The 24,196-nt window shown below is 42.0% G+C and overlaps 1 protein-coding gene across 1 annotated transcript in view; it reads left to right on the top strand.

Annotated features, from left to right (window-relative positions):
• The window catches only part of LOC134586452 (uncharacterized), a 73,568-nt gene that overhangs the window by 28,160 nt on the left and 21,212 nt on the right, over positions 1–24,196 (top strand). The window contains exons 3-10 of the mRNA XM_063441967.1: positions 4,267–4,424; positions 5,023–5,270; positions 6,266–6,400; positions 7,259–7,355; positions 9,973–10,132; positions 21,942–22,102; positions 22,191–22,236; positions 23,630–23,769. Coding sequence (XP_063298037.1) covers positions 4,267–4,424; positions 5,023–5,270; positions 6,266–6,400; positions 7,259–7,355; positions 9,973–10,132; positions 21,942–22,102; positions 22,191–22,236; positions 23,630–23,769 — 1,145 coding nt within the window. The remainder of the gene's footprint in view (positions 1–4,266; positions 4,425–5,022; positions 5,271–6,265; positions 6,401–7,258; positions 7,356–9,972; positions 10,133–21,941; positions 22,103–22,190; positions 22,237–23,629; positions 23,770–24,196) is intronic.

Raw genomic sequence — 24,196 nt, 5'->3', positions numbered from 1 at the left:
GCCTTCAGCGTGTACTCTGACAACCTCTGCAAGTACACATTGCCACTCATATCTGGTGTCATTATAGCGTGCATTTAAAACCAAAAAACTTTTTCCACTGTTATAGATTGAATAGCAGTTAGTTGTCTTCAAACGGGTGTCAGGCCTACAGCGTGACAGGCAGAGGCAGGCCACCCCGCAGGGGCCATCGTGGTCGTGGTGCTGTGATTCCCTTTTGCCCTACAATAATGCCCAGTTTTCAGAGGCCACGTACCCTGAACTTGAAAAGTTCTGAGGACATAGTTGACTGGCTAACACAGGACACCCAATCTTCTACAGCTTCCGCTCGAAACCTTGACGCACCATCCTCCTCCAGCTTAGCTTCGGGCACCTCTCAAGATACCACTCACCCGCCTGCCGCCACCACCAACACTAGCACCACAGCCGCTTCACTTGGTATGTCAGAGGAGTTATTTACACATCCGTTTGAAGAAATGAGTGATGCGCAACCATTATTGCCAGAGGATGTAGATAACAGGGATATGTCTCAGGCAGGCAGCATTACACACATGGACGTACGGTGTGATGATGATGATGTTGCACCCGCTGCTGCTTCCTTTGCTGAGTTGTCAGATACAAGTGAAGCGGTTGATGATGATGATGCGTCCATGGATGTCACGTGGGTGCCCGCTCGGCAAGAAGAAGAACAGGGCGAAAGTTCAGATGGGGAGACAGAGAGGAGGAGGAGGAGACGAGTTGGAAGCAGGGGGAGGTCGTCGCAAGGAGCTAGTGGCACAGTCAGACAGCATGCATCGGCACCCGGGGTCAGCCCGAAAGCACGCCAATCAACGCATGCTGTGTCCACCACCAGAATGCCGTCATTGTAGAACTCAGCAGTGTGGAATTTTTTGTGTGTGTCTGCCTCTGACAACAGCGATGCCATTTGCAACCTGTGCCAAAAGAAACTGAGTCGTGGGAAGTCCAACACCCACCTAGGTACAACTGCTTTGCGTAGGCACATGATCGCACATCACAAACGCCTATGGTATCAACACATGAGTACAAGCAGCACACAAACTCAAAGCCAACATCCTCCTCCTGGTCCAGCATCTTCAGCCACGTCAACCACTGCTGTCCTCCTTGCCCCGTCTCAACCATCCGCCACATCGTCTCTCGCCTTGAGCAGTTCCCGCTCATCTGCCCACAGTCAGGTGTCTGTCAAGGACATGTTTGAGCGTAAGAAGCCAATGTCAGAAAGTCACCCCCTTGCCCAGCGTCTGACAGCTGGCTTGTCTGAACTATTAGCCCACCAGCTTTTACCATACAAGCTGGTGGAGTCTGAGGCATTCAAAAAATTTGTTGCTATTGGGATACCGCAGTGGAAGGTACTCGGACAAAATTTATTTGCACAAAAGGCAATCCCCAACCTTTACTCGATTGTGCAAAAGGAAATAATGGCATGTCTGGCACACAGTATTGGGGCAAGGGTCCATCTGACCACTGATACCTGGTCTGCAAAGCATGGTCAGGGCAGGTATATCACCTACACTGCGCATTGGGTAAACCTGCTGACGGCTGCCAAGCATGGAATGCGTGGCTCTGCAGAGGAGTTGGTGACACCGCCACGACTTGCAAGCAGGCCTGCTGCCACCTTCTCTACTCCTCCTACTCCATCCTCTTCCATAACCTCCTCGGCTGAGTCCTCTTCTGCTGCTGTGTCTTGCTCCACATCAACGGCACCCCCCCAGCTCCCGAGGTACTATGCCACATCCCGGATACGGCAGTGTCACGCCGTCTTGGGTTTGACTTGCTTGAAAGCAGAGAGTCACACCGGACAAGCACTCCTGTCCGCCTTGAACGCAAAGGAGGAAAAGTGGCTGACTCCGCAGCAACTGGATATCGGCAAAGTGGTTTGTGACAACAGAACAAATTTGTTGGCGGCATTGAAGTTGGGCAAGTGGACACATGTGCCGTGCATGGCACATGTGTGTAATCTGATCGTACAACGCTTTGTGCATAAGTACACAGGCTTACAGGACGTCCTGAAGCAGGCCAGGAAGGTGTGTGGCCATTTCAGGTGTTCCTACACGGCCATGGCGCACTTTGCAGATATCCAGCGGCGAAACAACATGCCAGTGAGGCGCTTGATTTGCGACAGCCCGACACGTTGGAATTCAACACTCCTAATGTTCGACCGCCTGCTCCAACAAGAAAAAGCCATTAATGAATATTTGTATGACAAGGGTGCTAGGAAAGTCTCTGGGGAGCTGGGAATTTTTTTCCCACGTTACTGGACGCTCATGCGCAATGCCTGTAGGCTCATGCATTCTTTTGAGGAGGTCGCTTGCTGGAGCTGCGGCAATGCTGGAAGAGGATTGTGAGGAAGAGGAGTCAGAGGAGGAATGTAGCTTTGAGGAGGAGGAGGAAGACCAACCACAACAGGCATCCGAGGGTGCTCGTTTTCACCTATCTGGTACCCGTGGTGTTGTACGTGGCTGGGGGGAAGAACATACCTTCATTGAGATCACTGAGGAGGAGGAACGGGAAATGAGTAGCTCGGCATCCAACCTTGTGCAAATGGGGTCTTTCATGCTGTCGTGCCTGTTGAGGGTCCCTCGTATAAAAAGGCTGAAGGAGAACGACCTGTACTGGGTGTCCACGCTACTAGACCCCCGGTATAAGCAGAAAGTGGCGGAAATGTTACCAAATTACAACAAGTCGGAAAGGATGCAGCATTTGCAAAATAAATTAAAAAGTATGCTTTACACGGCGTATAAGGGTGATGTCACAGCACAACGGGAATCTAACAGGTGAAGAGGTGAAAGTCATCCTCCTCCTCCCACGACCACGCCGGCAAGGACAGGACGCTTTAAAGACGTGTTGTTGATGGAGGACATGCGGAGCTTTCTAAGTCCTACGCATCGCCACAGCCCTTCGGGATCCACCCTCAGAGAACGACTCGACTGACAGGTAGCAGACTACCTCGCCTTAACTGCAGATATCGACACTCTGAGGAGCGATGAACCCCTTGACTACTGGGTGTGCAGGCTTGACCTGTGGCCTGAGCTATCCCAATTTGCGATAGAACTTCTGGCCTGCCCCGCTTCAAGTGTCCTGTCAGAAAGGACCTTCAGTGCAGCAGGAGGTATTGTCACTGCGATACATTCGACTAAAAAAGGCCTGATGAGATGAGCTGCCTTGGGCTAAAAATGGTGACCCTATGTAGGAGGAACAGTCCCTATTCTGCTCTGTGTCAGCGTGTATCAGGGTCCCTGAGGACAGGTGTCAATCCATATCTGCCAAGTGACCCTATGTAGGAGGAACAGTCCCTATTCTGCTCTGTGTCAGTGTGTATCAGGGATCATTAGGATAGGTGTCAATCCATATCTGCCAAGTGACCCTATGTAGGGGGAACAGTCCCTATTCTGCTCTGTGTCAGTGTGTATCAGGGTCTCCGAGGACAGGTGTCAATCCATATCTGCCAAGTGACCCTATGTAAGGGGAACAGTCCCTATTCTGCTCTGTGTCAGTGTGTATCAGGGATCATTAGGATAGGTGTCAATCCATATCTGCCAAGTGACCCTATGTAGGGGGAACAGTCCCTATTCTGCTCTGTGTCAGTGTGTATCAGGGATCATTAAGATAGGTGTCAATCCATATCTGCCAAGTGACCCTATGTAGGGGGAACAGTCCCTATTCTGCTCTGTGTCAGTGTGTATCAGGGTCTCTGAGGACAGGTGTCAATCCATATGTCAAGGTGTCAATATGTCATATGTCATATGTAAATCCATATCCATTGTGATTTAGGAATGTTAGGTGATTTATGCCCTTTATGGATTAAAACCAGACTCTGCATCAACTGTGTAATTTTCCATGGGAGTTTTGCCATGGATCCCCCGCCGGCATGCCACAGTCCAGGTGTTAGTCCCCTTGAAACAACTTTTCCATCACTATTGTGGCCAGAAAGAGTCCCTGTGGGTTCTAAAATTCGCCTGCCCATTGAAGTCAATGGCGGTTCGCCCATTTCGCCGGTTCACGAACGTTTGCGGAAGTTCGAGTCCGACGTTCGCGAACCGAAAATTTTGTGTTTGCGACATCACTAGTTACGAGGCGGCCTGGGTATCCTGCTGTGTGGAGTGTAGGTAGGTATTATATCTACGTGTAATAATAGGACACTTTATGAAAGTCACATTTTCTCTGTCTGTACGGAAAGGAGGCTGGATGTCTCGTACACATTTAAAGATATAACAATAGGTTGTTGCCATCTCTCCCGTTGGTGTTTCTCAGGCTTTCCCAGTAAGGTTGACATACAATCGTTTGATGGGGACCATACAGGAATTGGACAGTCTCATGGACACCCCGCCTGGGGATTATGGGGCTAATGACCTTCAAAGAGAGAACATGCTGACCTGGCTGAGGAGAGAGAGACTTCCCCTATTTCTGAAGTGAGTAGAAATAATTCCCTCTAATTCACTATGTCCAGCGACGTCTGGTTTATACAATATGTAGATCAGACTCAAGCAGGACTCTAGTGGGAGCTCACTGGAACCCAGTCCCCTTACTACATTCTAAAAGAAAAATGAGTTCTCATGCTTTTCTTACAGTGAAGGAAAGAGCATTGCTTATAGCATAACAATTATATCGAGAATCGTCAGTTTTAAAATTGCAGAGATGCAAATAAAAAAGTGTTCTACCTCAATTTATTCCTATCCAGTTTCTAAATCCGGTGTGCCCTGTTTATAGTTCTGCGCTTCTCCCTTTATACAAGGTCGAAATAATTTTACCAGACTGACACTCTGCCAGGGATGTACTAGCCTTTTAACAGGCTCCCCTACCCTCCGATGAGCAAGGGGCCACTACAATGTCACCATTGTATACATGTTGAGTTTGAATGCTCTATAAATGGATTTGAATTGTTCATATTTTGGTATTTGACTATCAAACACCCATCACTGCAATGATGGGAGATGGGGTCTCTAGCTTGTAGAAGTCGGACCTTTAGATGTTTAGATCCTTTATTTTTGGTATTAATTCCTCGTTCAGGTCTCCACTTTACTTGGAATACAAACTGGCCAACTTACTGCTGCGACCTCTGGAAGACCCCCGCTCAGTCAGCCGCTATGGAATTCATGGGTATAGTCGCCAGTCAAACAGCGTCACCTTGTCTTCTTTACCCAGCAATCCATCCACCTCTTATCATCGAACAGGTGAAATTGATGGTGGTAGCATCCATCCAGTGGAGCTGGTACACAGAATGCCCAGCCGCGTGCGAAGCACACCTGCCGCCATAGGTGAGTGATGGTTTCATGTACCAAGAATAGCCTTTACTTATTGTCTTCGGACTGGGTTTCCTGGTCCCCTCTTTCCCAGCCAATTAGATGAGCGCAACTTTATTTTTTTTCATATAAAATAAGTAATACGTTAAAACAGATACATGCACCAACTGTTCTCATTTATTTTGTTAATGACCAAATGTAGTGGAGGTTTAATTAACACCCCTTGAGAATAAATATGGAGTTGGTTGTTTCATTTACGCTATATCATCTTCCATGGAAAAGGATTTGTTTCCACTACTAGATGTTGGAACATTGTTACAAGACTGAGGTTGGGCAATGATTTGTGGTTACTCCTAGGCAGAATTTTTGATGCCAAAAAGTGTTTCAGGGCAATGTACAGGCCATTCGAGGTCTTCCAGACCATGTCAGCACCCATTTCTGTATCAAACCTCCTTTGTGCACGAAAATTCTGAAACACGAAAACAACAGTGTGTCATCAAAAACTGAAAACAGACTCTACAATGTCAGGTAATACATACCTACCTTCACTCCCTTGCTGTGCTGATCTCACCAAGATCGCCCCACCCTCTCAGCTGAGATCATCAAACTTGATGATTTCAGTTAATCCAATGCTTTCCTATAAGGAAGCAATCAGAGACTAGTACAATGTGCGTCAAACCTCTGCACTGCACAAGTAAATGTTCTCTGTGAAACCATCTGATTGCACAGCCATGTTTGACTTGGTTATAGAGACAGACGTTTCTCATACTGACAGCCACTAGAGGTGGTTTCAATGGTAATGTCTGCTCCTTCCTCCGTCTGCTCCTTCCTCAGTTTACTGATCGCAGCTGACTTTTTCCACTTTAGGTATTTTGACCTTAAATTTTAAATTTACTTTGAATTCTCAGTTCAATGAATAACCCTGTAAATATCCTTGCCCAGTCTATGTGTGGGCATTGCTATGTTGTATTTTTATGGTGTGAAATGTGTAACATTCTCCTTTGTGGCAGGTTATTTATCAGAGACTTACAGCCTGTCTCTTCTGGAACAATATGGAGATCTGATCCTTCAACTCTGCCAACCTCGAGAATCAGACTTTACGGACGGTCTGCTCTTTCCATCCCTAGTAGAAAGCACAGAGCAAGGTCAGTGTGGGAACCACTCAAACTCACCAATTATAAACCCTGAGCCACAGCCGTAGACTTCAAAGGTCTTTATGTGGGTCATCATCTTGGTATTTTATAGCATTATCAGGGTAACAAATCAACACCCAGAGCTTGTGGTGAAAACTAGACTTGTGTATTCGGGTTCATCTGGACTGAAATACGTCCATATTCAGGCCGATCGGCTGTTTGGCCAAATTCCATATTTACAAAGTGCTACACATACATAAAACTGAGCAAACGACTAGTGCAAAGGCCGAACATTCATGATTTATGGGAAAAAAAGATAGCGGGGGGACAGTCACTAAATGTTTATTTTATTCACAGATCGAGGGAGACGTGAGAATTGACCAACAGAAGGAACAAAAGGATGAGCAGTAAAAGAAATCTATATTTATATATTATATATTTAATAAATATCTATTACATATAAAGAGTTTATGTTACTGCTAATTCTGTTTTTCCTTCTCTTACTCACATTTTTTCAATTGCTCTGTGAACCAAATCGTGGGAAAATGTGTCTATATGCTTTGTGTATATTGTGCAGTACACTGATTGGCCCATTCTTGCCCCATTCTTGCCCCATTTTTGCCCCCTTTTTGTCCAAATGTTTCACCAGATATTTTTTCCATGGACGATATTCAGCCAAACTGACCTGTCAAACAAGCATCGGACTTCCTGATCAACATTTTGTGAAAATTATTCAGACAAACAGAACAATTGCACCATGCACAAATCTATATTAAATTATATGATCCATTTAAATGAAAGCTTTAAGGGCCATAGTATGCATATCGTATGGAAGATTAGAAAATAAATCATTATTATTTTTATTAAAAGAATTTGGACCCAACAATAAGAAGTCCCATGGCCTCCGGAGACTGATGACACCAGGCACCGATCTCACCCATGTGGAGTCTGAGGCTATTATCAATGGGTGAGAGCTCTATTTTATTTTATTCAACCTTAATATGAGCCATTTTATCATGCATTCAATGTATTGTATCATATTATAAATCACGTGTTCATTGTATCATATTATAATCACGTGTTCATTGTATCATATTATTAATTGTGTGTTCATTGTATTGTATCATTTTATAAATCATGTGTTCATCGTATTATACAGGGAGTGCAGAATTAATAGGCAAGTTGTATTTTTGAGGATTAATTTTATTATTGAACAACAACCATGTTCTCAATGAACCCAAAAAACTCATTAATATCAAAGCTGAATATTTTTGGAAGTAGTTTTTAGTTTGTTTTTAGTTTTAGCTATTTTAGGGGGATATCTGTGTGTGCAGGTGACTATTACTGTGCATAATTATTAGGCAACTTAACAAAAAACAAATATATACCCATTTCAATTATTTATTTTTACCAGTGAAACCAATATAACATCTCAACATTCACAAATATACATTTCTGACATTCAAAAACATAACAAAAACAAATCAGTGACCAATATAGCCACCTTTCTTTGCAAGGACACTCAAAAGCCTGCCATCCATGGATTCTGTCAGTGTTTTGATCTGTTCACCATCAACATTGCGTGCAGCAGCAACCACAGCCTCCCAGACACTGTTCAGAGAGGTGTACTATTTTCCCTCCTTGTAAATCTCACATTTGATGATGGACCACAGGTTCTCAATGGGGTTCAGATCAGGTGAACAAGGTGGCCATGTCATTAGATTTTCTTCTTTTATACCCTTTCTTGCCAGCCACGCTGTGGAGTACTTGGACGCGTGTGATGGAGCATTGTCCTGCATGAAAATCATGTTTTTCTTGAAGGATGCAGACTTCTTCCTGTACCACTGCTTGAAGAAGGTGTCTTCCAGAAACTGGGAGTTGAGCTTGACTCCATCCTCAACCCGAAAAGGCCCCACAAGCTCATCTTTGATGATACCAGCCCAAACCAGTACTCCACCTCCACCTTGCTGGCGTCTGAGTCGGACTGGAGCTCTCTGCCCTTTACCAATCCATCCATCTGGCCCATCAAGACTCACTCTCATTTCATCAGTCCATAAAACCTTAGAAAAATCAGTCTTGAGATATTTCTTGGCCCAGTCTTGACATTTCAGCTTGTGTGTCTTGTTCAGTGGTGGTCGTCTTTCAGCTTTTCTTACCTTGGCCATGTCTCTGAGTATTGCACACCTTGTGCTTTCGGGCACTCCAGTGATGTTGCAGCTCTGAAATATGGCCAAACTGGTGGCAAGTGGCATCTTGGCAGCTGCACGCTTGACTTTTCTCAGTTCATGGGCAGTTATTTTGCGCCTTGGTTTCTCCACACGCTTCTTGCGACCCTGTTGACTATTTTGAATGAAACGCTTGATTGTTCGATGATCACGCTTCAGAAGCTTTGCAATTTTAAGAGTGCTGCATCCCTCTGCAAGATATCTCACTATTTTTGACTTTTCTGAGCCTGTCAAGTCCTTCTTTTGACCCATTTTGCCAAAGGAAAGGAAGTTGCCTAATAATTATGCACACCTGATATAGGGTGTTGATGTCATTAGACCACACCCCTTCTCATTACAGAGATGCACGTCACCTAATATGCTTAATTGGTAGTAGGCTTTCGAGCCTATACAGCTTGGAGTAAGACAACATGCATAAAGAGGATGATGTGGTCAAAATACTCATTTGCCTAATAATTCTGCACACAGTGTATTATTAATTGTGTGTTCATCGTGTTATATTATTAATTGTGTGTTCATTGTATTGCATCATATTATAAATCACGTGTTCCTTGTATCATATTATAAATCATGAAGGCAGTTAGGCAGATAATCAGTGCGTTAAACAAATACAGGTAGGCAGAACCTCCCCCCAAGACTATTTTTTTATAAGAAAATTGAGTAATGTTGTCTACACCAGTAAATCAGTGTTCCTGAGGGTTTCATTAATAAGATAATGTTATAACTCTAGAAGGACCCATGTGGCAGGAGACCCTGTGACTCAGAAATATTGAGAAACTTACTTGCGGAACTCTGTCACCTAACGAGAAGAGTGACATTGAAACAAAGTGCTCCAGGCTGTGATCTGTGTATAGAGAAGGGAAGAGAAAGATTAGAATTCCATTCAAGATAAGTCTCTATTTGACACCTGACCTGATACCTGAGACTAGTAACTCACCTGTAACTGTAAAAAGGGATTGTGTGTGTGCAGATGTATTAACATGATTAAAGGCCTGGTGCCAAGAAGCATTCTGTTGACTTGTGGAAATAAGATAGACACAGGGGATATTTTAGGACAAAGTATTTCTTATTCAAGACATTTCATTCAAGTTAAAAATAATATATTGTTATATTTTCATAATTATATGAAACATAAATAAGGTTCCTCTTTACCCTATGAGTTAGACAGCTGCTGAACTTAAAGGAGAATAAGTGGAGTGAATTTAATTAGTTCTAAAAACAGAATTTTCCTGTAAAGAATCCTTCCAGGGTTGGTATCGGCCAGGATGGACAGGGTTCCAGGTCACTGAATGTGTATTTGTAGATATGATTAGTTTCAATGTGTACAGAGTGATAGACAATGATCTGTGTGTTGTGCAGGAAAGCAGCAGATGATGCCCAAGATGTCCAAGAGGCGTCCAAGGAATGTTCTGAAACGGATGAAGGCTTTGCTGCCACTGAAGAAGAGGAGCAGTTTCTGGTCCAGCATAATTTAACATGGTCTTCGTTACAACAGCTTAAAGAGAAGACTCTTGGCACCGTGAGTAAATCCCTGGTCTGAAGGTGTCCTAAATAAGACACCACTCCCTAGCCAACAAGGCTCATACTATTTAGGGGCTATAAAATACTAATATAAAGATAATGTGGGAAGCGCAACAAATAGTGGCAAAAACAGGTGTTATAGTACTTTCCTGTATATACAATAATATAGATGGTCACAGATGTATCTGCAGAGATATAAATGGAAAAGCAATCATAGTGCAGCTGTATAATTCTCCATTTTAACTAGTATACAAGTGCACACTAACAATTTTAGAGCCTCACAAAGCTGGCTCTGGCTGTACAGGCATGTAGATAAAGATTATCTCGGCATGACCCTCGGATTTCCACCACATCTGCAAAAAATGGGGATGATCCAAAGGGGTGTAGTAGTAAAAGAATTTATTTAGCCACAGAGATAAAATACATTTCATTCGGTTCTTCAGGGTCACGTGACAACCCCGTGACATGCGGGCGTCACGTCATCGCACCCTGTGATATCGGCACGAGTTCTCCTAAATCATGTGACAATGTCCTTACGTCCCGGCGTCACTTATTCATCATCAGTGACGTTGGGTTCTATAAGGCTTTAGAATTAAAAATCAAATGGGAATTTTTTTACTTTAAAGAAATATCCAGGGGGAAGAGATAATACCACGTGGCCTCAGATTTACAAAGTTTCCCACATTTGATAAAGGTGACACCTGTTTCATGGATATTTGGGAGAGAGCTCTAGCATCTTTCGCCATCAAAATGATGACAATTATTATTGAACAAAGAAAGAAAAATCTAGAGGAAATAGATAAAACTATCAAAGAAATACAAATAAAACTTAAAACCATTTAAAGGAACAAAGGATTTTGAAGATTTCAGTGCAAAGATTGGTAATAATCTGGAAAAAACGGCAGGAGGAACAACAAAAAATGTCAGAGAGATTTCCAGGATTATGCTACCAACGATATCCGGAGAATACCTAAAAATAATAGTAATAAAACCAACTTCAAAGAAACACGCTTTGAATCAGAAAACTATAGGAGACATACAGGAGACTATAGGAGACATAATGGCTTTACCCAAAATAAAACAAATAATAACCAGATGAGAATTGCACAATCCGTTAAAAAGCCAGAATGGATTGAGATTAAAAGGAGAAGTAATCAATCAAAAATGTAAGCAACTCAATCGAAAGGAAGAATACATATGTCTCCAATAAACCTAGGTCACCTCAAACACTTAGATCACCCCAAATATGTAGGAGGAAAATCCCATTCTCCAATAGACCATTAGACCAAATCAACAAAAGCAACACGCCTTCTTTTTTGGACAGAGGACGGGAATTCTTCTCTCGAAGGACCCTGTACTCCCAAGAAAGAAGGAATCGAGACTACGAAGAAGGGGAAGTAGAGGATGTCGGGGATTGGAAATAATGAATAGATAACAGTTTTTAATTTATCAGACAAAATCTTAAACCCATTCCACATGAGTGTTTTAAATAAAGGTTTTAAATTTGCCCCAAATTGCCCTGTTTACACTTTCGCTACATATGTAGACATAAACAGATTCACTCTGAAATTGTGTCTTAAAAAGTTCTTTAAAAATAAAGAAATAATCCTCGATAGGAGGCAAGCGATACAGGATCTAGAAAGTGGCTTGTCATAGGGGCTGATGTCAATTATTATGTATACACAATTGTTTTTTGGTAATTTGGCTTCTGTGCAAGCCTCCCAGTTGTACTTTTCTTGCCCTACCTATGGTGCACAAAAATACAGAAATTAAAAATCCTCGGTGGGAGACAAGTGATGTAGAATTTATAGCGAGGCTTGGCAAGTGGGCTGCTGTCACGATTTTGTGTTTACGAAACGGGTCTTATGCATTTTGGCTTCTGCGCAAGCCACACAGTTGTATTGCTCTTGCTATGCCTATCGTGTGTTCAGCATAGAATTTTAAAGAAACACAAAATCCTCGATGGGGGGCGAGTAGTATAGTATTCATAAAGAGGCTTGTGATGTCGGCTACTGTCAATTATTGTGTTTACTAGACTGATTTTTTGTATGTTGGCTTCTGCGCAAGCCTCCAAGTTGTGCTATTCTTGCCTTACCTATCGTGTGCAAAAATAAAGAATTTAAAAAAAATAAATAAAGAAATAAATCACATGAACATAGAGACTAGTGGACAATTTAAACATACCTCTTTAAAAAAAAAAAACATCCAACTTCAATCCCATATATTTGAAATCCAATGAAATAAAGAAAATTAAACCGAATAAGAAGTAAGGTAATTTAAGAAAAGCTAGCTTTGGAGGATCTTAAAAAGGATTCTTCAATTGTTATAAAGCTAGTGGATAAGGGGGAGGGGTTGTAATCATGAAAGAAGAGAATTATTTTAAATATTTTTTTAAACAATTGGAGGACAAGGAGGCTTACAAAAAACTCACCCACAACCCCACTAGTGATATAAAAAAGAATACATTAAACTTTTGGATGACGGTGTAATGGAGCTCCCTGTACCCCAGCTGGGTACCTCTGTCAAGGACCGCTTCCTGGCTGGAACAGGGGACAAACCTCAGTCCCTAGTCGCCGTGACTTGACTGGGGTCCTGGAACCACTCCATGCTGGCGCCGAATAGGGTAACTCACTCTATCCACTCCCAGGCACTGCACGACACTCAGTCCTGGGAGCTCTAGTCCTTACAAGGACTTTCCCCGTTGAATCCTCCACACTGGAACAAGCAGTGGCAGCCAGAGCCTGACCTCGGGAGGGGCACTTGCAGATTATTTAGAGAACTAATCCAGACACAATACCCACTACAGCTCAGTGTAGTGGTTATGGTGCCAGTAGTGCCGGGACCCCCTCCCAGAGTAAGTAGTCAAAGCGTTTAAGAACAGTTTGACAACTTACCTGAGGTCTGCTTGGAAATGGGGCTGTAGTAGGGCATAGGAGCAGAGGTGCAGTGTGTGTGTGTTTGTGTGAAAGTTGCAGTGTGTACGTGAGGACGGCAGTGTGTGTTAGGGGGGCAGTGTGTGTGTGTGCATTGCAGTGTGAGTGGGGGCAATGTATGTGTGTATGGGGGGAAGTTTGTGTGTATGGGGCAGTGTATGTGTGGGGGGGGGCAATATGTGTGTAGGGTGTGTGTGTGTATTGGGGGCAGTGTATGTGGGCAATGTGTGTGTATGGGAGAAGTGTGTGTATTGGGCAGTGTACGTATGTGGGGCAGTGTATGTATGTGGGGGCAGTGTGTATGTATGGGGGCAGTGTATGTGTATGGGGGTAGTGTATGAGTATGGGGGCAGTGTATGTATGTGGGGGCAGTGTATGTGTATGGGGGCAGTGTATGTGTGTGGGGCCAATGTGTGTGTAGGGTGTGTGTGTATTGGGGGCAGTGTATGTGGGCAATGTGTGTGTATGGGAGAAGTGTGTGTATGGGGGCAGTGTATGTATGTATGTGGGGGCAGTGTGTGTGTATGGGGGCAGTGTATGTGTATGGGGGTAGTGTATGAGTATGGGGGCAGTGTATGTATGTGGGGGCAGTGTATGTGTATGGGGGCAGTGTATGTATGCGGGGGCAGTGTATGTATGTGGGGGCAGTGTGTGTGTATGGGGGCAGTGTGTGTGTATGGGGGCAGTCTATGTATGTGGGGGCAGTCTATGTATGTGGGGCAGTCTATGTATGTGGGGGCAGTGTGTGTGTATGGGGGCAGTGTATGTATGTGGGGGCAGTGTATGTATGTGGGGGCAGTGTATGTATGTGGGGGCAATGTGTGTGTATGGGGCAATGTGTGTGTATGGGGGCAGTGTGTGTGTATGGGGGCAATGTGTGTGTATGGGGGCAGTGTATGTATGTGGGGGCAGTCTATGTATGTGGGGGCAATGTGTGTGATAACGATGGGGGGCTTTTTTTTAATGTTTTTAATGTCATTTCTCGATCCTTGGTGGTCCGGTGGGGAATCCCTGGTGGTTCACTCTCGCCAGATCCGGAGCATTGCCGTGGCAATGCTCCATGCTCGCGAGAGAAGGACCTGGAGGAGCTGCAGACTGAGCTTCCCCGGGTCCTCTCTCTCTCCCTCCCCTGCCGGCGGCCAGCAAACAGTGCCTGCGGACCGGAGAGAGAGATCTCTGATCTCCCCTCCGGTCCATGAAAACACATTGCAGGGCTGGCGCTTGGACAGCGCCAGCCCTGCATTAGCCGGCAGGGGAGAGGGAGAACCTCGGATTCTCGGGGGGGCAATTGCCCCGTTGCCCCCCCCTGGATCCGCCAGTGGGAACAAGCTGGAATAGTGATTAACCCTTTCCCCTCCCAGTAACCAGACGACACATAGTTCTGGGAGTACAAGCTGAAATATTTTAATCTGGTCAGATGGCCTGCTTTTATACATTTTAGAGTCCGAGAAAACACGCCCAGGACACTCCCACACAAAACAGGGTAATCCCTCCCCTATGCCTGGGAGATAATGGAGTCAGGAACTGTACAAAACTCAAATATCTCCAGGCACAAAAAAAAACACATTTCACAGACACCCCAAAAGTACCTTTAACTTCATGAAAATCCCACAAAAGTTAAATTCCCGGGGGTCGGGAATTCCATGGAAGTCATATTTTGACCAACCGTACACGAGGCTCCTGCCCAAAATAGTTCCAGGGAAAAAGTGGTAGCGGTCGGTCAAGTTCTGTTCAAGTTCTGTTTAAAAGAGAACAAACTACCGAACATAATCCATTTCCATACTGTGGAGCTTGTTCCCTTCATCCAGACGAATGATCCCACCGAACAGTGTTCTTCTAAGTTATATAAAACCGAACGCAGGTGATCATGTAAGTCTAGCGGTGTTTGGTAGTTTCAGTGTCCATTTTCAGTTCCAGGAACTCAACGACCAAACACTCCTGCCTGCGTTCATGCAAACAAAATGGCCGCCACCATGTTGTTGTGCATACGAATGGTGCCCACCTAGATGAACCAATAGAACACTGCGTTTAGGATCGTTACAATGTAACCATTGGGTTTAACAAGCTCCCGGGTGGTCCATAGTTTGTGCGCTGGTTCAGTTCCCGAAAAGCAAAGGAGAATTCCACAAACCAGGCAAGTTAAATAGTCTTTTACTGGTTTCCCTGCAGGGCTCATAGTCTGTGGGCAGGAGGCTGACAAGCAGGCTCTTCCAGGAGCTCGTGGCAAACTCACATGGGAAGGGTTTGTCACGGATATTTTTTTTTAAAAAAAGCATTTTAACTAAAAATGAATAGTGATGTCCCGAACGGTTTGCTGGCGAATAGTTCCTGGCGAACATCGCATGTTCGCGTTCGCCACGGATGGCGAACCTATGTAATGTTCGGTCCGCCCCCTATTCGTCATCATTGAGTAAACTTTGACCCTGTATCTCACAGTCAGCAGACACATTCCAGCCAATCAGCAGCAGACCCTCCCTCCCAGACCATCCCATCTCCATAGCCAGTAACCTGTGTTTATTATACATTATCCCCCCATAGCCAGTAACCTGTGTTTATTATACATTATCCCCCCATAGCCAGTAACCTGTGTTTATTATACATTATCCCCCCATAGCCAGTAACCTGTGTTTATTATACATTATCCCTCCACAACCAGTAACCTGTGTTTATTATACATTATCCCCCCACAACCAGTAACCTGTGTTTATTATACATTATCCCCCTATAGCCAGTAACCTGTGTTTATTATACATTATCCCCCCCATAGCCAGTAACCTGTGCTTATTATACATTATCCCCCCATAGCCAGTAACCTGTGCTTATTATACATTATCCCCCCATAGCCAGTAACCTGTGTTTATTATACATTATCCCCCACAACCAGTAACCTGTGTTTATTATACATTATCCCCCATTAGCCAGTAACCTGTGTTTATTATACATTATCCTCCCCATAGCCAGTAACCTGTGTTTATTATACATTATCCCCCCATAGCCAGTAACCTGTGTTTATTATACAGTATCCCTCCACAACCAGTAACCTGTGTTTATTATACATTATCCCCCCCATAGCCAGTAACCTGTGTTTATTATACATTATCCCCACCCCCATAGCCAGTAACCTGTGTTTATTATACATTATCCCCCATAGTCATTTATCGTTGGACCTAGGCAGCATGATGTCTTAGGCCGGCCCAGAGAGTGAGTGAGTGAGTGAATAATATAATATATATGTTCAGAAACATATTAGTAATATATGTAAATCTGGTTCATGCAAAGAGGGTGAAAAGGTATTAAAGAAAAACACACTTATTGCATCAAATTTACAAAGCCAAACTTTTAAAAGCTTTCCTCATTTCTTTCTCGGGATGAGGAATATATCGGTTGTAGACTGAGGATTTCCATCTGCCCAATCTTTTAATAATATGCACTGGAGTGTCAGTGTTGAAGGAGACCGAAGCTGCCCCTATTCTAAATGAAAGACCCGAGACATGGATACAACCAAATCTTAGGAGTAGTTTTCTGATGTAGAAGATGAATTTAGCCGTAGTCAGAGGGATTCAGTGAGAATAGTGGTGAAATGTGTGTGGCATGACTGAGTGTGGGTAAGTAAGAGTCAAGTATTTTAACTGGGCACTAGTTCTAGGTGGGATAAAGTGGTATAGCGGATAGATGAGTAGCTTGGTTCATTTTAGAGGTTTGTAGAGAAAGTATATAGTGATCATGATTTTTAGCGATATCCAATATTTTTAAGGTGGTCCCAGTGCCACCACTCATATCTGGTGTCACAATAGCTTGCATTTAAAAAAGAAAAAAAAACTTTTTTGACTGTAATATAATAGCAGTCAGTTTCCTTCACACGTGTGTGTTTCAGGGCCTGCCAGGGCACAGTGTCACACCAGTGCAACTCATATCTGGTGTAACAGTGGTGTAATTTTTTTTTAAAAAAAATACAGGGGGCTTGTTGTCACCTTTTGGGGACCCTTGGTGTTGTACGTGGCTGGGTGGAGGAAGAGACCATCAATGACATCAGTGAGGACAAGGAACGGGACATGGCTAGCTTGGTATCCAACCTTGTGCAAATGGGGAGTTTGCGGTTGTGCAAATGGACTGTTTGCGGTTGTTTGCAGTGCGTTAAATGGGGAGTTTGGTCTTTCACTCTGAAGCGGGCGTAACCCTTACACTATCTGATCGATACAACATCATACCTGATGTTTTAAAGCACCTTATTCCAAACAATTTAGGAATGTTAGGTGATTTATGCCCTTTATGGATTAAAACCAGACTCTGCATCAACTATGTAATTTTCCATGGGAGTTTTGCCATGGATCCCCCTCCGGCATGCCACAGTCCAGGTGTTAATCCCCTTGAAACAACTTTTCCATCACTATTGTGGCCAGAAAGAGTCCCTGTGGGTTTTAAAATTCGCCTCCCTATTGAAGTCTATGGCGGTTCGTCGGGTTCGCCCGTTCGCGAACATTTGCGGAAGTTCACGTTCGCCATTCGCGAACGGAAAATTTCATGTTCGCGACATCACTAAGAATGAATATGACTTTTTGTATAAGGTTTGTTCCAAGATTCCCGTTTTGTACATATTGCCAAAGGTACATAAAGATTCAATCAACGTCTCAGGGGTGGATTCCCTGTTATCACCCCTCTCTAAGCATTTGGACACTCTATTACAGCACATAGTGAAGGAATGCCCATCATATCTTAAAGATTCAATGAGCCTCCTCAATACTCTACAACATTTTGGATGGTCTGAGAATTACTTGCTAATAGTCTGTGATGTCAGTAGCCTTTACACCTGCATTGGACATGAAATTGGATGTGAAGCCACAAAATTTTATCTTGAAAAGTTCAAATTTTATTCGGACAACCAGATTTTACCATTGAAGACATTAAGTTAATCCTCACGAATAATTTCTTCTGGTTCGAATTAGAATAATTTTTACAATGCAAGGGAACAGCTATGGGGACCAGGTTTGCGCTCAGCTATGCTAACCTCTTTACGGTCTACTGGTCAGAGTCTTTTATATATTCCCAACATAGCTAGGCGGAAAACCTGGTCTTCTATAAGTATTACATTGATGACATCTTTTTTATTTGGCGAGGGGAATAAACCTTTGCCCTCCAATTTTTAACGTTTTTGAACTCCAATAGTTGGAACATTTGATTGACCCAGGAGATAAGCAACTCTCATGTTAATTTTTTAGATTTTTGTAGAATAAAAAGAATCTCAGGCACTCACTGTGATTGTTCTTCAAGCAGACCTCATTGAGGTCGAAACGTTGCAATAAAGCTGCTTGAAGAACAATCACAGTGAGTGCCTGAGATTCTTTTTATTCTACATATGTCTCTTGGGGTCTTTTTTGCTGACCCATGCTCAGTAGCACCCTGTGTGTAATTGTTGTGACTGAGTGCGACCCTATTTCTATTTTTGTTAATTTTTTAGATTTTGACATGTGCAATGAAAACAACCAGATTAAAACCTGCATGCACTTTAAACAAGTAGATGTCAACAGTTTCATTGAAATGAGAAGTTGTAATTTCTGTCCCTGGCTCTCTTTTGTCCCAAGAGGTCAGTTTCTAAGACTGCGGAGAAACTGTACCGAAATATAGAAATATTCAACTCAATCAGATATTTTAAAGAAACAGTTTCTAAAAAGAGGATATTCCGAATCAAACATAGACGAGCAAATTAAGCAAGTGCACGGATATGAGAGGGAACAATTATTGAACTATAAACAAAGACCCATAAATAATGATAACACTGAAAAACAGATTCTTTTAATTTTTGATTTTAATAGTGACTCTAATACCTTAAAAAGTATTTTAAGGAAGAACTGGCGTATTTTATCCCAAGATAAGGATATAACTCAATATATAGGTGAAAAACCTAAAATAGTATATAGAGGAGCTCGAAATATAAAACAAATTGTAACGACAAGTTACATAGAAAAAGATAGAAATAATTTTTGGGGTGATTTTAAAAAATTGAATACAGGATTCTTTTACTGTGGATATTGCATGGGTTACACCACATCTAAAATAGAAAACTAAAAGAGGGAGACATTTACATCAGTAGTTACTGGAGCAAATTACAAAATTGGCTCATTTATTAACTGTAATTCCAAAAATGTCATATATGTTCATCTCGTGTGCCCATGCAGGTATCGATATGTGGGTAAAACCTCGAGATGCCTTAAAACGAGAATACGGGAACATATATACAACATAAAAAGAGGTTGTATGAAGCACAGTGTCTCACAACACTTTCTAGAACACCATAACAATGACCCAAGTCTATTGGTTTTCTATGGGATACAGAGGGTTGATAGACACTGGAGGGGAGGTGACATGTCCGCTTCATTAGGAAGAAACGAGATGAAGTGCATCTTCAACCTAGAAACATTGTCACCCCATAGTTTAAACTTTGATTTTGAAATGGTATCTTTAATATGAAAAAAACGTAATAAAAAAAAAAACCATTTACTCTATGTATTTTTTACATGTTCAATTTTATATGTGTTTTAAATCCATTTCTACTCATATTATAGATTTTTTGGTGTGGTTAATTTTATACTTATTTTTTTCTTATTTCAAGTGGTTTTGGTTATTTCAAATACGTCATATTTGTTTTGCTTTTTCTGATTAACTTATATACTTCTCTTTTACTTAGGGATCTCCTCCTACACATATTGTGTTTTTATTTCTGTATATTGTATATGTCTGTATCTATATCATGTGTTATTGTTTCTAGTCCATGTCTACAAGTAAGACATTTGACATTTTGTCTAAAGTCTCATAGAACCCAACGTCACTGATGATGAATAAGTAACGCCGGGACGTAAGGAAGTTGTCACATGACTTAGGAGAACTCGTGCCGACATCACGGGGGGCGATGACGTGACGCCCGCACATCACAAAGTTGTCACGTGACCCTTAAGAACAGAATCAAACAAATGGGCAGAATTAACCAGCAAATTATTGACACCAGTACCAGGACGAGTGAAACAACTTATGCACCTGGAAGAAGACAATAACAGCCGAAACGCGTTGTGCTTTTAAGACTTTTGGGACTATCCTTACTAAGGACATTTTTGTTCCAATTTTCTGTTTATTATTTTATCTATGTGGCTAAATAAATTCTTTTACTACTGCACCCCTTTGGATCATCCCCATTTTTTGCAGATGTGGTGGAAATCCGAGGGTCATGCCGAGATAATCTTTATCTACATGCCTGTACAGCCAGAGCCAGCTTTGTGAGGCTCTAAAATTGTTAGTGTGCACTTGTATACTAGTTAAAATGGAGAATTATACAGCTGCACTATGATTGCTTTTCCATTTATATCTCTGCAGATACATCTGTGACCATCTATATTATTGTATATATTGTATATCTATATATATTTTATAACATGACAGGAGGCTTCGTATTTGCTTAAGTCTCTCTTTACTAGAACTCCGCAGCAGCACAGAAAAACAACCAATCAGAAAAAAGTTAGGTACTATAAAACTCCCCTCCCCATGCATCATTTCCTCTTTCTTTGCTGCTCCGCATGAGTACAGGTCAGAGTACCACTGCCTCCTGCTATATTAGTTAGGGGTTTTGAGATTAATTATGATTTATTAGGATTAATTATGATTGATTATGATTTATTGGGATTGATTATGTTTTGTTGTGATTTAAATTTGATTTATATTAATTATGCTTAGCTTTTGGGATTTATGTGCCTTTTGGTTCTTCTTTGCTTCCCCTGTCTTCTACTTGGGGAGATTTTCCTTTACATTGTGGTGGTTTATGGGGGTCCCTGGAGATACCTATCCGGTTTGCTCTCCCTTTGTTTTTGCCCTTTCCCCCCTCCACCCACTCTATCTCACCCTTCTGCTATTTCCCGCCCTTTCTACCGTGGGCTACTAGTGTTCTGCTCGGGGTTTCAGGAGACTAGCCACCTGGCTGCCTCCTCTGATCCCCCGAGCTCCTTTGCGAGCCTGCCGGCACCCGGGGTACTTGCGGTCGGACGCAAGTACCCGGCAGCCGGATCCTCTTGCCTACCTGCCCCCCCTCATTATTTTTAGGGTGAGGGGGGTAGGTAGGGGGATAATTTTTATTGGGGGGAGGGGGTGACTAGGGGTTTGGGGACCCCTAGTCACCTGAGGGGGGACACATTTTTTTTAGGGCCCCTACCCGCCGCGGAGGGGTGGGGGCCAGGGGGGAGGACACTAGGTCCCCGCCCTATTCCAATTTAGGGCCCCCACCCGCCGCTCAGGGGTGGGGGCCAGGGGGAGGACATTAGGTGTGTCCCCCTTATTCCAATTTAGGGCCCCCACCCGCCGCTCAGGGGACATTAGGTCGTCCCCCTTATTCTGATTTAGGGCCCCCACCCACTGCTCAGGGGTGGGGGCCCGGGAGAGGACAATAGGTGCCCCCCCCCCCATTATTTTACATTAGGTGGACATTGTTGTATTCATCGTATCTAGGACTTCGTTTCTTCCCCATTATGTTTTCTGCCTTTTTATCTCTTTTTGTCGCAGCTTGAAAGAGGAAATGATGCATGGGGAGGGGAGCTTTATAGTACATAACTTTTTTTCTGATTGGTTGTTTTCTGTGCTGCTGTGGAGTGTAAAGAGGCTTAAGCAAATACTCGCCTCCTGTCATTAATAAAATTGAGATTATAGGTACACTAAAGTTAACATAATCTACAATTATTTAGGGGCTACTACAATCATGTCAAATGATTAATTAAGATAATTAACCTTATTTTTACTCAGGCTAATTAATGTAATACTAAATCTTTCATGGTGCCCTCTTGCCGTTTGTATTGACTGTATTTAGAGTCATACTCAAATCCATCTCATCTTCCTTTAAAGAGAGAAGGAATGAGGAGGTTCAGAGATTTCCTACAGAACACATTAGGAGACCATCTCTTCCAGTTTTGGGTTGAATGTGAAGAGTTTAAAGATTTCTCCAGAGACCTTGAAACCAGTGAGAACCCAGAAGAATCCAGACACATGTGTGCTCACCTGTTCAGGTAAAGCAGGGTTAGTGACTGGGTCCCTTGTATTGCCAGCCCAGTAACCAATCCAGGTATAACTGCATCTGACTTTCATTCCTTCTAGGCGCATCCAAAGCAAGTACCACGTGTATCTAAGTCCGGAATGCCAGGTACAGGATTCTAAATAATCTCTCACTTAATAGTAAATAGGAGGAAAGGCTGTCACAACTAATTATTATTATTATTATAATATTATTATTTATATAGCGCCAGCAGATTCCGTAGCGCTGTACAATGGGTGGACTAACAGATACGTAATTGTAACCAGACAAATGGACGCACAGGAACAGAGGGGTTGAGGGCCTGCTCAGTGAGCTTACATGATTTCAACTGTACTTATGAAAGAGGGCGTAGAATTAAGTGATGTAGTTTGTTATGTTTGATGAAGTTTGTTATTTGTATGATGTAGTTTGTTATTTGAATGACGTAGTTTGTTATATGTATGATGTAGTTTATTGTATGTTTCATGTAGTTTGTTATTTGTATAATCTAGTTAGTTATGTTTGATGTAGTTTATTGTATGTTTGATGTAGTTTGTTATATGTATGATGTAGCTTGTTATGTGTATGATCTAGTTTGTTATTTGTATGATCTAGTTTGTTATTTGTTTGATGTAGTTTATTATTTGTTTGATGTAGTTTGTTATTTATATAATTTAGTTTATGGTATGTTTGATGTAGTTTATTTGTTTGATGTAGTTTGTTATTTATATAATTTAGTTTATGGTATGTTTGATGTAGTTTGTTATTTGTTTGATGTAGTTTGTTATTTATATAATTTAGTTTATGGTATGTTTGATGTAGTTTATTTGTTTGATGTAGTTTGTTATTTATATAATTTAGTTTATGGTATGTTTGATGTAGTTTATTTGTTTGATGTAGTTTGTTATATGTCTGATGTAGTTTATTATATGTTTGATGCAGTTTGTTATTTATTTGATGTAGTTTTTTATTTGAATGACGCAGTTTGTTATTTATATAATTTAGTTTATGGTATGTTTGATGTAGTTTATTTGTTTGATGTAGTTTGTTATTTGTTTGATGTATTTTGTTATTTATATAATTTAGTTTATGGTATGTTTGATGTAGTTTATTTGTTTGATGTATTTTGTTATTTATATAATTTAGTTTATGGTATGTTTGATGTAGTTTATTTGTTTGATGTAGTTTGTTATTTGTTTGATGTATTTTGTTATTTATATAATTTAGTTTATGGTATGTTTGATGTAGTTTATTTGTTTGATGTATTTTGTTATTTATATAATTTAGTTTATGGTATGTTTGATGTAGTTTATTTGTTTGATGTAGTTTTTTATTTGAATGACGTAGTTTGTTATATGTCTGATGTAGTTTATTATATGTTTGATACAGTTTGTTATTTATTTGATGTAGTTTTTAATTTGAATGACGTAGTTTGTTATATGTATGATGTAGTAACATGATATTATTGTCCCTTTGAATCGTCCAAGTTAGTTACTGATGCTCTGTCTGGTTTTACAAACAGGAGCAGATCCGGCTTTCTCAGCAGATCTGGGGTCCAACATTTCAAGCCTTCAGAAGGTCTCACTATGACGCCTTAAGACGACTGCGCTCCTACTGGGTCCCCAGATTTATCATCCACCAGCGGAGGTCTCAGCTGGCCCAGTAAGTCACAACCACATTACAGTCACTGAGTTAAAGGTCTATTTCCAGAGCACAAGACAATTATTGCTGCTTAAATCTGTTGCCAGAGGAATCATAGTTTCATAAGCAATGGACTGAATATTGGCTGCGTGAGTGGAAGGCTGTATGGATATACGCACGGTCATATAATAGCCTACATTATAGGGCAGAGATCTAAAAGTGTAGCAATTACAAGTTAAATTCAATAAACATGTCTACTGTTCACCTGATTCTTAGAACATTTTCCCACAATTTAGTGCCAGTATTTTGTACTAAGAAAAGAAACAAATATGGTAGAAATAATTCACCAGATGTAGTACTTGTTCAAACCTCAGTGCTGCAGGTTTGATTCTCAGTAGAGCAACTCTGCCTTCACGTTCAATAAAATGTGTATAATTCGGCTGAGTAA

This window comes from Pelobates fuscus, chromosome 2 (assembly GCF_036172605.1).
Source record: "Pelobates fuscus isolate aPelFus1 chromosome 2, aPelFus1.pri, whole genome shotgun sequence".
NCBI classification, from domain to species: Eukaryota; Metazoa; Chordata; class Amphibia; order Anura; family Pelobatidae; genus Pelobates; species Pelobates fuscus.
Note: the sequence above shows the minus strand (reverse complement) of the source record. Positions and strands in the feature narration are given on the sequence as shown.